This window comes from Tamandua tetradactyla, chromosome 4 (genome assembly GCF_023851605.1).
Source record: "Tamandua tetradactyla isolate mTamTet1 chromosome 4, mTamTet1.pri, whole genome shotgun sequence".
Lineage (NCBI taxonomy): Eukaryota > Metazoa > Chordata > Mammalia > Pilosa > Myrmecophagidae > Tamandua > Tamandua tetradactyla.
The window spans coordinates 40,474,223-40,489,014 of record NC_135330.1 but is presented as its reverse complement, the minus strand read 5'-3'; the positions used below and the strand labels follow the sequence as shown (position 1 = coordinate 40,489,014).

Below are 14,792 nucleotides of genomic sequence, written 5' to 3'. Positions count from 1 at the left end.
GAAGAGAAGGGAAAAGGAGGAGAAAAACTAATGGAAGAAATTATCACTGAAAATTTCCCAACTCTTATGAAAGACCTAAATATACAGATCCAAGAAGTGCAGCGCACCCCAAAGAGAATAGACCCAAATAGGCGTTCTCCAAGACATTTACTAGTTAGAATGTCAGAGGTCAAAGAGAAAGAGAGGATCTTGAAAGCAGCAAGAGAAAAACAATCTGTCACATACAAGGGAAACCCAATAAGACTATGTGTAGATTTCTCAGCAGAAACCATGGAAGCTAGAAGACAGTGGGATGATATATTTAAATCACTAAAAGAGAAAAACTGCCAACCAAGACTCCTATATCCAGCAAAATTGTCCTTCAAAAATGAAGGAGAAATTAAAACATTTATAGACAAAAAGTCACTGAGAGAATTTGTGACCAAGAGACCAGCTCTGCAAGAAATACTAAAGGGAGCACTAGAGTCAGATACGAAAAGACAGAAGAGAGAGGTATGGAGTAAAGTGTAGAAAGAAGGAAAATCAGATATGATATATATAATACAAAAGGCAAAATGGTAGAGGAAAATATTATCCAAACAGTAATAACACTAAAAGTTAATGGACTGAATTTCCCAATCAAAAGACATAGAATGGCAGAATGGATTCAGCTTTAAGACAAGATAAACTTATGAACCATGTAATAACATGGATGGACCTAGAGAATATTATGCTGAGTGAATCCAGCCAAAAACTAAAGGACAAATACTGTATGGTCCCACTGATGTGAACGGACATTCGAGAATAAACTTGAAATATGTCATTGGTAACAGAGTTCAGCAGGAGTTAGAAACAGGGTAAGACAATGGGTAATTGAAGCTGAAGGGATACAGACTGTGCAACAGGACTAGATACAAAAACTCAAAAATGGACAGCACAATAATACCTAATTGTAAAGTAATCATGTTAAAACACTGAATGAAGCTGCATCTGAGCTATAGGTTTTTGTTTTGTTTTGTTTTGTTTTGTTTTGATTTTACTATTATTACTTTTATTTTTTTCTCTATATTAACATTCTATATCTTTTTCGGTTATGTTGCTAGTTCTTCTAAACCAATGCAAATGTACTAAGAAATGATGATCATGCATCTATGTGATGATGTTAAGAATTAATGATTGCATGTGTAGAATGGTATGATCTCTAAATGTTGGGTTAATTTCTTTTTTTCCGTTAATTAAAAAAAAAAAAAGAGAAGGGATAATTGGAGATGAAGGGATACAGACTGTACAACGGGACTGGATATAAAAACTCAGAAATGGACAGCACAATACTACCCAATTGTAATGCAATTATATTAAAACACTGAATGAAGCTGCATGTGAGGTATAGGTTTTTTGTTTTTGTTTTTTTTGTTTTTTTTTCTTTCTATTATTGTTTTAATTCTTATTCTGTTGTCTTTTTATTTCTTTTTCTAAATTGATGCAAATGTACTAAGAAATGATGAATATGCAACTATGTGATGTTATTAAGAATTACTGATTGTACATGTAGATTGGAATGATTTCTAATTGTTTTGTTAATTCTTTTTTTAATTAATAAATAAATTAATTAATTAATTAAAAGAGGAAAAAAAAAAAGGTAAAAAAAAAAAAAAAAAAAAAAAAAAAAAAAATAAATTAACAGTTTACCTGTAGGTCTCTCAGTGCTATATTTACTTGTGTATCATTTGTTTCTTGACTATAGTTTTCCAGGAACTAACAACCCAATATTTTAAGAATACTTTAAAAAAGTTAGCCTGGGTGGGCCATGGGGGCTCAGCAGGCAGAGTTCTTGCCTGCCAGGCCGGAGATCCAGGTTTGATTTCTGGTGACTGCCCATGTGAAACAAAAAAAAAGGAAGCATCACTCTATACATATTAACTTGAGATCTTTGGCAATTTTGTTACACAATCTACTTTATCTGGATTAATTTGCACTTAAAGCACACACACATAAAAATTTACATATTTATATACATTATTTTAAATTTTATTTTAATTGTATATTTTAATTTCATTGTGTGCATTTCTATGTATAATTAAAATATTCTAGTGAAGATAGAACGTTGATCTCAAATACTGACTTTCAGTTTTTTGAGAAAAGCTCAAAGGAAAGAGAAGAAAGGGGGTGGGGAGCACTGGCCCTCATTACCCTAAAACAAAAGGAAAGGGCTTACTGAAAACATTTAGCATAAAAATCAGCTATAACTGCTATAATATTAAACCAAATCTTATTATCATGAAATGCTTTACAAGGAAACAACAACAAAGATGAGAAAGAGCCAACATGGACTAGCAGAGATTTAATAAGAAAGGAAGTGCACACTGGGGAAAACTAGGACTAGTCTTGTCACTGGTTGGCAGGACTAACAATACAACAAGAGTATGATTGCATATAAAAGAACAGTCTAAAAATTAAATAATAAACTATTCCCAGCAACATGACAAATTATCCTGAAAACTCTCCTGCTATAAAAACAATTAAAAATAATAGATAAGGTATATTTTTAAAAATCATTAAAAAGTTATGAATTTGTATGAAAAGAACAAAGTAATGTGATAATCCAAATTCTGGATTCTCAAATCTAGAAGGATAAGCAAGCTCTGAAGATGGTAACTGCCCTAAAGATCCTGTTGATATCCAGTAACCAAAACCTTTGGTTTTAAACATTGTGTAAAAATTAGAAAACAAAGTCTTAGTCTGTACAAGGTAGACACTGGGTTTGAAGACCTCTGAATAGAACAGGGGTTCCAGAAGGGCTATACCCTTAGTGACATAGTAAAGCGAAAACAAGCAAACCAAAATTACCCTACTCTACAAATACAGAAGAGCAAGGAAACTTGCTGGTCTCAGCCTTGGCTGGGATCGAAGGAAAGAATTTTGATTAATTGATTGATTTTAGACAATGCTAATTAATAGGGCATATAAAAATTTGAAAGTCAACATTAAATAAGAGAGAAATAGAATATACTATTTACAAAATAGGGGTGGTGAGGAGGGAATGAAATAAGGGAGGAAACTTCAATCATTACCATGAGAGACAAGTAAGGTGGTGGTAGTAGTGGGGCATGGAGAAAGGTTAAAGATGTCATAAAATAAGATGGTAGAATTAAATAAAAATACTTGAGCAATCAACTTTCCAGTTAAAAGGCCGACTGACTCATTGGATTAAAAAAAAACTAATTATATACTATTTATTTATTTATTTTAATTATTATTATTATTTTTATAGGCAGGCACGGGGAACCGAAGCCAGGTCTCCTGCATGGCAGACAAGAACTCTACCACTAAGCCACGTTAGCCTGCCCACTATATTCTATTTAAAAGAGGTATTTTTAAAATATGACAAACTATACCAAAAGAAAGGTGATAAACCAATTTTAGTGTCAAATAAAATAGGCTTTAAGTAAAAAACATAACCAGAAAATACAGGAACACTACATAATGATAAAGTACTCAATTTACAAAGAAGATAATTTTAAACTTGAATGATACTGATAACATAGCCTTAAAATACATACAACAAAAACAAACAACTAACAGGAGAAGTTACCAAGAAATATGCTCCAGATACACCTCAGAGATAGCCTGGGTTAGGTTCAGACTGCTGCAATACTGTGAATATTTCAATAAAGTGAGTCACATGAATATTGTGGCTTTCCAGTGCATACAAAAGTTATACTCGCACTATACTGCAGTCCAGTAAGTTTGTAATAGCAGTATGTCTAAAAAAACAATGTACCTACCTTAATTTAAAAATACTTTATTGCTAAAACATGTTACAATAATCCAAGCCTTTAGCAAGCCAATCTTTTTGCTGGTGGAAGGTCTTGTCTTGATGTTGATGGCTACTGACTGCTCAGGGTGGTGGCTGCTGAAGGCTGGGATGGCTGTGGCCATTTCTCAAAATAAGATCATGGTGAAGTTTGCTTCATTGATTAACTCTTCCTTTCACAAAAGATTTCTCTGTAACATGCAATGCTGTTTGACAGCATTTTACCCACAGAACTTCTTTCAAAATTGGAGTCAATCCTCTCAACTGTGCCTCTGCCTTATCGGCTAAGTTTATGTAATACTCTAAATCTTTTGTTGTTGTTTCAACAATGTTCACAGCATTTTCACTAGGACCAGATCTATTTGAAGCAACCACTTTCTTTGCTCATCCATAAAAAACAACTCCTCATCTGTTCAAGTTTGATCATGAGATTGCAGTAATGAGTCACATCTTCAGGCTCCACCTTTTATTCTGGTTCTTTTGTCATTTCTCTTATTATTTAGTTACTTATGTACTTCTCCCACTGAAGTCTTGAACCCCTCAAAGTCATCCATGAGGGTTGGTATCAACTTCTTTAAAACTGTTAAATATGGATATTTCTACCTTCTCCCATAAATCACAAATGCTCTTAATGTCATCTAGAATGGGTGAATCCTTTCCAGGTTTTCAACTGATTTGCCCAGTGCCAACAGAGGAGTCACCATCTATAGCAGCAACAGCCTTATGAAATGTACTTCTTAAATAGTAAGACTTTAAAGTCAAAATGATTTTTTGATCATGGGCTGCAGAAAGGATATTGTATTAACAGCAACGAAAACAACATTGTTCTCATACATCTCCATTAAAGCTCTTGGATGATCAGGTGCACTGTTAATGAGAAGTAATATTTTGAAAGGATCTTCTTTTCTGAGCAGTAGTTTTCAACAGTGGATTTAAAATATTCAGTAAACCATGTTGTAAACAGATGTACTGACATTTAGGCTTTGCTGTTTGATTTACAGAGCACAGGCAGAGTAGAATTAGCATAATTCATAAGTGCCCTAGGATTTTCAGAATGGTAAATAGCATTGGTTTCAACTTAAAGTCACTAATTGCATTAGTTCCTAACAAGAGTCAGCCTGTTCTCTGAAGTTTGAAGCCAGGCATTGACTTCTCTGCTGCTATGAGGCCTAGATGGCATCTTCTTCATTAGAAAGCTGTTGCATCTAAACTGAAAGTCTGTTGTTTTTAGTGTAGCCACCTTCATCAATTATCTTAGCTAGACCTTTCAAATAACTTGCTACAGCATCTACATCAGAACTTGTTGCTTAACCTTGCACTTTTATGTTATGGTGATGGCTTCTTTCCTTAAACCTCATGAACTAAATTCTTCTAGCTTCAAACTTTTCTTCTGCAGCTTCCTTACCTCTCTCAGCCTTCAAAGAACTGAAGAGACTTAGGGCCTTCCTCACTAAGCTTAATCATTCTTAGCTTTTAAGCTTAATCATTCTTAGCTTTTAATTTAAAGTGAGAGGTTTTTTGTTTGTTAGTTTTTTTGCTTTTACAAAGGGGGTTTATTAGGTTACAAATTTATAATTCTAAGGCCATGAAAGTATCCAAATTAAGACATCAACAAGAGGATACTTTTACTCGAGAAAGGCCTTGCCTCCAGGATTTCTCTGTCACATGGGAGGGCACATGGCAATGTTTGCTGTCATTCTCTTCTGGCTTCTGGTTTCAAATGGCTCCCTCATCTCCTGTGGGTTCTTCACACATTTTCCTTCTGCATCTCCAAATGTCCATGTTCATGAGACAGATTTTATTTAAAATGAGTCTTCCTTTCACTTGGACACTTAAGAGGACATTTTGGGGTTATTAATTGGCCTAGTTTTAATATTGTTGTGTCTCAGAGATAGGGAGGTCAAAGGTGAGGGAATGAGATGGGAGAATGGCCAGTTGGTGGAGTAGTCATTACAAACATAAAACATTTATCGAGGAAGTTCACCACCTTATACAGGCATGGTTTTTGGTGCCCCAAAACAAATACAATAGCAATATCAAAGATCACAGGTCACAGATCACCGTAACAGATACAAATGAAAAGGTCTGAAACATTGTAAGAATTACCAAAATGTGGCACAGCGACACAGTGAACACATTTTGTGGGAAAAATGGCACTGAAAGACTTGTTCAATGCAGTCTTTCAATTGCAAAAATGCAATTATCTGCCAAGTGCAATAAGATGAGGTATACCTGTATATGTTTATATATATATATATGTTTTCATACACACACATATACATATATGGTTCTTTTATATATATAAAATATATTAAAAATACTTTTCAATATTTAAGAAAACATAGTATAATGCAAAGACATAAAAAGGAACCTTCAACACCACTATGAATTGGTAGTATAGACGGTAAAAGCCTTCTACAATAGTATCTCTGTCTATAGATAAGACTTACCGATACTCATTTTGTGAAACACAATCATAAAGTTCCTGGGCAGTAAATGTGACACTTTTATTTACCTGAAAAGAACCAAAATATGGTTATTTAAAACCATATTAAATAAAATGATTCATGAGAGCACAATTAGATTGGCCCATATTCTGTGAGAGCAGAATCTCGAGTTCCTACTTGTTGCATAAAAAGGACTAAACAGTAACAATAAAAAATTCAGTGAATGTAATGCTAACAGCATTTATGTAAAAATATTAGTCCTATTATTACAACTTAACCTTGCTCATAGAAACAGAAGAGGCAAGATGGTCCAAGATTAGTGGGAATCTCAACAAAGAAGATAATATGTATATCAATGGGACAGAAAACAACATATTTCATCAAACATTAAATTCTAATACTGGCAAAAGAGTCATATTTCAATTATTCTCATCTCTTAAAAGATTTCTAACAGACATATTCAATATTTATTTTCTAGGAAAACTAAACTGTAAACAACAAAATTTAAAACGACTCTGTACATAAAGGACTATAGTAAATTGGGGGCGGGACAATAGGGACTTTTGTAAGCAGAAACAGCTGCACCTTGTTTATATCCTGCTCACATTAAAAATAATTCAAGGTGAAAGAAAAAGTTAGGTATTTGAACACTATGGCTCATCCAGTCACTTAATAACCCTCACTTTCATTTAAATACTAAGGTTATAAAACTGTGTGTGTGGAATGCATAGGTGATGTAGAAAAAAGTTTGATTTATAACGTTTTATAAAGAAATGTATTTTTCAGACTGTCAAGTTCTATATCATATTTAAACTAATATGTTCAATTAACTAGGCAAATTAAGAAATAACTATCATAATTTAGAGGCATAATTTCTAATAACTTAAATATAAAAGCCCTTCAATACAAAAAAATTAGGTGTGACATAGATGTGAAAGACATGATGAAGGAATCCTTTATTTCTTGAGCCTTGCTACTGCTTCAGGCTATATTCCATTTATATACAGGCAAGAGTCTGGAGATTTGCACAGAAAAATTCTTTTTATTTAGATAAACACCAAAAGCCTATTGACTAAATTTTCAGAATCCTGGATTAGTGGAGGGAACCTAAATAAGACTATCTCATATTCAATTCACTTTAGACAATACTGAAAGCATTACTAGTAGGAATGTATTTGTGGGGGAAAAAAATGTTCCACCTTGATTTAATTAACACTATTTTAAAGATTCCTATCATAAAAGTCTTCTATAGAGTGCAGGGTATTGTTTATTTACAAAAATTCTATGACATTTTCAATATTCTCATAAAAATTTACCATATTTCTATAGAAAATGTTTCCTTTGCTGAAGGTAAAAAAATATATAGTTCTCAAATGTAACATTTTAAATGCATGTTACCTTAAAATTTTGCTTTAAGTAGTATTATATATATTTATATATTATTTAATTATATAACATTAAACATTATACTTAATGACTTTGTATGAAATTGGTATATAATTTATCATAAATAATTTTTTAGGTACTTAATAATTTTCTATTCAAAAAATTTTCTACGAATGTTCTAGAATATACATTCAGGGTTAAATTATCAATCATTCCAGTTTCTAGTTCTTTTCATGTTCTACCATTGTCTCAAGGGTCTTTGATACTTTCACTATTGCCCCACAGGCCAGGATCTAAAATATATCTAAACTTTAGGCCATCAAATATCAACATGCTACAGTTTTCAGGTCACAGAATGGAAGGGTTAATTAGTTCTTATCAGCTTTTGAGATGAATCATCTGAAGAACTGATATACTCTGAGTATAAATAAAATAGTGCCTTATGTCTTTAAGATCTTTAAAAATAAAAATAACTTTATTTTATTGTCTAATATTTAATCAGTAACAATTTTTTATGTAATTCTCAGTATATAATTCTCAATTCTGAATAAACTCTTGAATTCTCAAGTAATTCTCAATAAACCCTTGAACACATAAAGAAGTACATGTGCATTTCTAACACAAAGCAATGAAGGAAAAATACAAAATTTAGCTAGATTTATCTTTCCTTTTAAGGCAACACTCAACAAACATTAAGACATTTATCCTAGAACTTAGGGGTGGGGGTTGGGGGGTTATAAGGATAACGCGGCTCCAGGTCATAGTAGATAACCTAAAAAGTAGGCATTTACTTTACTACTAATAAAGGAAAACTGGACATAAAATTCATGATGTACACCATAGGCTCTAGCCTGAAATATACTATTTCATCAAATTCATTAATTTTGACTAGTAAGTAATTTTTTAATTACTGATATTGGGACATTTTAAATTATAGCATAAAATATCTCCATACTTAAGTGTACAGTTCTAGTTCTTAGGGAACAAATATACAAAAAATGCCTTTGTTGTAAACATCAGAGTCCTGACTACAGAATGGATTACGAAATTGATGTTATTACTTATTAGCTGTACTGTTGACAATGAATGCCAAGTAGCAGAAATGGCTCAATTTTTCCCTTAATTCTTAAAAATTCAAGAAGAAAAGGTAAAAGATAAGTATAAAAATAGCTAAACTTCTTAAAAGAATTTAGATGGTCCTATTACTATTCATGATATGACACAAATATCTCCAATGTAGTAATTGGTCTGAGAGCAAAGTCTGGAAAGAAAAACTATAAAAAGAATTTGCAAATCAGATCCACATATTCTTATAAATAATAAGCTTTAGGTAGCTTCTCCCAGTATTCTCAGTAACAGCAGGCAATAAACCCAAAGAGATCTATGTCCCAGATTTTCCAGGGTATGTGATTTAAAAATTGTACTGTTGAAGGTTTCCACAAATATTTTTGTTAGACGTCGTATCTCAATCTGAAACTGAAAGTATGACGAAATAATTATAACAACTACCTCAAAAGAAGAACTCCTCTTAATAATCACATAATGTGTTTATAATGTATTAAGGCTGAGTTTCAGAAAGCACACGTGAATACATTCTTTGCTTAAATAAGAACAGGAAATACTTGAATGCTTACTCTGTGCCTGAAATTGTTTGTAGGACTTTATATAAACTATCTTATTCAGTCATTACAGAATACCTAAGATTTACCTAACTGGTTTTATTCCCATTTTAAAGATGAAGAAAGTGACAGAAGGAGAGTTAAATTACTTCCAAGATTATACATCTAATATAAGTGGCAGAACCAATATTTGAACACAGGCAGTTTGACCTCAGAGTCTGTCTTCTCAATTACTAGCTTCTTAATGGAAGACTTGGCATATAATATAATAAGTTAAACAGCTAAAAATATTATTCATTTAAAGGAGTTTGAATTTGTAAGAAAAGTAAGACCTGAATATATGATATATTCCTGCGTTTAAAGCTTTTTAAGAATTAAACACACATCTACAATTGAAAAATATGAACATATCAAAAACATGGGGAAAGAACTTTAGACTAATAGGAATTAAAAAGGAATAGAATACTTTCTCTGGGTCAGCAATGAGGAAGAAAGCATGCAGGTTAATTTACAAGATACACTGGAGTCTCACTACAGCTCTAACTCCAGAGTCTATTCTGCTGCTTTAGATGAAATTAAATTATAGCTTTTCTTTCCAGTAATCTATGGTATTTAATCAGAGATGGTTCTTCCTCTTTATGGGTCATTTAGGTATGTGGGTTTGGTGGGACAGTGGAATATTTTTAGCTGTGACAATGACTGGAGAGTTACTGATAATTATTATTTGAGGACCAAGGATGTCCTGCAATGTCCTGCAACATCCTGCAACGTCCACACAAGGAAGAAGTGACTTATCCAAAATGTATCTTGATGAGATACACTGTATCTAAGAAGTAACAAATTCTGTGATGGAGAAAAGTAAGGGAAAGGAAAGGAAAAAAGGGAAAGAATTATGTGACTAGCAAACTTCTGTGGCATTCAAGAACTTAAAGGTCAATTAAATAGCATTCCACTTTTAAATTCCTTTCATGTTTGCTTATTTTAAAACTTTATGTTGGAAATGCAACAAACAACTAAAATATTTCTCATACCTTAAACTTGCTTAGGAAGTTATAGAGAGTCTCAACATCTTGGTAATTACTGTTGGGGGCCAAAATCCTAAAAAATAAAACAAAATAAAATAAAACCAAAGAACAAAGAATGAATGAGATTAAAAAAAAAAAAAGAATACTTTTTTTCTCCAAAAAAAATGCCCATACTTTGAGAGATAACTGGATGATAGGCTTATTTAAATATTTAAAACATTTTTTTATCAATTAAAAATTATAAAGCCACAAGCTTAAGACAATAGAGATTAATATATTAAGATATCTTTCCTTATTTAAATTGATAAAGTTATAAATAAACAGCCATAAGTATTCCTGTATGTGAAATTAATGTTCATGTTCTGAGTTGATACAGGTTTCTCAAAAGGTGAGCTGTATTTATACTTCATATCATTAAAGTTGTGTACAAAATTTGAATATTTCCCACAGAAATTTAAACCAGTCCAAATAGTTAATTCATTATCAGGCACCTAGAAGAAATTGTGATAAAATACTTTGTGACAAAATTCAAATATCACTGTTTGAACTAGTGCTCTATGAAAAATTAGTAGTAATACACTATATCAATAGTTGGAAATAACACTGATTATACAAAAGAACAAATGATAGAAACTGAAAAAATATAGAAAAGGGAAAACTGTATTTCTCCTTTTAGCATTAAATATTATTTTCTGATACTAAACATCTGTTAACACTTTCAGCATGAAGAATATTTTTTTTTCTTTTGAGAAAAAGAAAAAGAAATGAAAGCAGTCCTGTCATTATGGTAAAGTATTACAAGCATTGTCTGCCTGGGTTTGGCTAACTGTGTGATCTTGGACAAGTTACTTAACTTCTATGTGACTTATTTTCCTTATCTGTTAAGTGAAGATGATGACAGTCTTTACTTCATAGGATTATTGTGAAAATTAAATGAGTTAATATAAAATACCTTATAACAGCATCTTATAAAGTGATTAAATTTCAAGTGGCTTTTAATTATGTCTTTGTGTCCTCACATCTTCGCCACTGCTTGATATTGTCAATCTTTTGATAGCTTAATTGATCTCAATAACCTTATTTAGATCTTTAGACTATTTTTCCTTTACAATACTTGTGGAAGAACTTTTACAAATAAATTTTCATGATACAAATTTCTGAAGGTGCTATGCTTCCCATTCCCTTCAAGGACATATTTAAGAAAATACAAAAATCTGCATAAGAACACCAGTTGCATGGGAAAAGTTTTTTTTCCCAACATATAACTTGAAAATACAAATAAACTCCTAAAAACAACAAAACACCTAGGATAATACATTGGGGAGTGGGGATGATCCATAAACAATTTGCAAAAATGAATATAAAGCTATCCAGAAAAGTTAAACCAATTCTTAGGATAGGCCATGAGAAAAAATAAAACTAGTGTGTTTTAACTTTGCAGACTACTGTAAACAAACTATCAGTAATGTGGAATAATTTGCACCTATTCTTTTTTATGCCTTTGAAATATTCTTATGTGTACATGATAAAAGAAGGTAAGGAAATTAGATAAAGCAAGATGTTTTGTATTAAGAATCTTATAAATTCTGATAATATCACAAAAGAAAGTATTTTACCAGAGACTAAAATTAACATTTTGTTACTCTGAAATACTGAGAAAAACTGATTTTAGATAAATTAGCTATTTATTTATTACAGTAATTGATATCCAAAGTAAGAAATAAAGAATTACATCATTCTAATTCTCCAATTTGTAAAAAATTCTATTTTTAAAATTTATTTTAAACTTTTTAAAGAAATTTATTTTTCCTTATTACAGAAAATTGTTCTTGTGGGTATACAGAACAATTATACAAAAAAAAAATACAGGATTCCCAATATCATTCTATTATTAACACCTTGCATTGGTGAGGGGAAATATTTGTTACAACTGATGATAGCACATTTTTATAATTATACTAACTATAGTCCAACTAAACACTAAACTATGGTTTAACTCAAAAGTTCACTGTGCATTGTTGTTCCATGGATTTTTTTAAAGAAAAGTTTTATTGTTATCTCATGTGCAATCTAACATTTCCCCTTTTAAGCACATTCAGATACATATTCCGGTGCTATTAATTACATTTACAATGTTGTGCTCTCATCACCACCATCCATTGCCAAACCATTTCCATCATTTCCAATAGGAACCCTGTACATTTAAACTTCCCATTTCCTATCCCCGTCCTACCCCCTGGTAACCTACATTCTAGATTCTGATTCTATGAGTGTGCTTATTCTAATTATCTCACAGCAGTGAGATCATACAGTATTTGTCCTTTTGGGTCAGGCTTATTTCACTCAATATAATGTTTTCAAGGTTCATCACTGTTTGTCATATGTATCAGGACTTGATTTCTTCTTAGGGCTGAATAATATTCCATTGTATGTATATACAACATTTTATTTTACCATTCATCAATTGATGGGCACTTGGGTTGCTTCCATGTTTTGGAAATTAAGAATAATGCTGCTATGAACATCAATGTGGAAATATCTGCTCAAGTCCTTTCAATACTTTTGGGTATATACTTAGCAGTGGGACTTGCAGGGTCATACGATAATTCTATACTTAGCTTACTGACGAACTGCCACACTGTCTTCCACAGTGGCTACACCATTTTACATTGCCACCAAGAGTGAATGACTGTTCCTACTTCTACACATCCTCTCCAACATTTGTTATTCTTTGGTTTTCGACAGCAGCCATTCGAGTGGCTGTGAAATGGTATTTTGTGGTTTCAAGTTGGATTTCCCTGATGACTGGTGATGATAAGCATCTCTTCATATGCTTTTTAGCTATTTGTATATTTTCTTTGGAGAGAAATCTATTCAAGTCTGTTGCCCATTTTTAACTGGGTTGTTTATCTTTTTGTTGTTAAGTTGAGGTATTTCCTTATATATTCCGGATAGTAAACCTTTATTGGGCAAGTCCCATGTATAGGTTGTAACTTTACTTTCATGATCAACTCCTATGAGACACAAAATTTTAAAATTTTGATGAAGTCTCATTTATTTATTTTTTTGTTGTTGCTACTTGTGCTTTGGGTTTAATGTCTAAGAAACCATTGCCTAACACAAGGTCCTGAAGATACTTCCCTATGTTTTCTCCTAGGAGTTTGATAGTTCTGGATCTTATATTTATATCTTTGATCCATGTTGAATTGATTTTGGTATAAGGATGAGGTAGGGGTTCTCTTTCACCTGCAAATAGAGATCCAGTTTTCCCAGCACTATTTGTTGAAGAAACTATACTTTCTGAATTGAGTGACCCTTTGTCAAAAATCATTTGGCTGTAAATGTGAGGGTTGACTTCTGAGCTCTCAATTCAATAACTGCCAATCTGGTTGTATTTTTTTAATGCAATTTTACTGAGTTATATTCACATATGATATAACCATCCAAAATATACCATCAATGGTTCACAATGCCATTGCATATTCCTCATCATAACAGGTTTTCTGAACATCTTCATTACCTCCAAAACAATAAAAATAAGAATAAAAATGAAAACAAAAGTAAAACAGAACACCAAAAACTTTCTATACTCCCTATCCTCCCTATTATTTATTTATTTATTTTGTATTTTCTTACTATTTTCATTTGTCCATATACTAGATAAAGGGAGTGTCAGTCACAAGGTTTTCATAATCACATGGTCATACCCTTAAAGCTATATAAATAAAAAGCTATACATAAAAAATTATTTTCAAGAATCAAGGTTACTGGATTATAGTTCAATGGTTCCAGGTATTTCCCTCGAACTACACAAAAACACCAAAAACTGAAAAAGGATGGCTGTATAATACATAAGAATAACCTACAGAAAGACCTTGCAACTCTATTTAAAATCTCTCAGCCATTGAAACTTTATTTTGTTTCATTTCTCTTTTTACTTTTGGTCACAAAGTCTTTCTTAATCCACCATGCCAGGGCCAGGCTCACCCCCGGTAGTCATGTTTCACGTTGCCAGGTTGATTTACACCCCTGGGAGTCATGTCCCACGTAGGAGGAAGGATATTAAGTTTACCTGCAAAGTGGGCTTAGAGAGCGAGGTCACATCTGAGCAAGAAAAGAGTTCTATGGAGTGACTCTTAGGCATAATTATAAATTGTCTTGGCATCTCCTTTTCAGGAATAAGTTTCATAAGGGCAAGCCCCAAGATCAAAGGCTTGGCCTATTAAACTGATAGTCCTTAGTGCTTGTGGGAATATCAGGTCTTCCCTAGGTGAGGATGTTTAATATTTTTTCCCTAGTCTCTCAAGGAGACTTTGTAAATACTTTTTTATTTTCTGTCCAGATAACTCCGGGATATATTAAGGCATCACAGTTAACCTGTATAAACCAACAAGATCTCATTCCCTATTCAAGTTTCCATGTAATGATGGTGCTCGAATAAACTGACCATATACGTTAAATTAGTGTGCTACAGAAAATACAAATTTTACACCAAATAAACATCTCCTTCTTGGGTCTCACA

The 14,792-nt window shown here is 32.2% G+C and overlaps 1 protein-coding gene across 1 annotated transcript in view; it reads right to left on the bottom strand.

Annotated features, from left to right (window-relative positions):
* The window catches only part of SWT1 (SWT1 RNA endoribonuclease homolog), a 165,765-nt gene that overhangs the window by 19,317 nt on the left and 131,656 nt on the right, over nucleotides 1-14,792 (bottom strand). The window contains exons 15-16 of the mRNA XM_077156787.1: nucleotides 10,277-10,343; nucleotides 6,244-6,308 (exon numbers count right to left, since the gene is read on the bottom strand). Of these exons, the coding sequence (XP_077012902.1) occupies nucleotides 6,244-6,308; nucleotides 10,277-10,343 (132 nt within the window). The remainder of the gene's footprint in view (nucleotides 1-6,243; nucleotides 6,309-10,276; nucleotides 10,344-14,792) is intronic.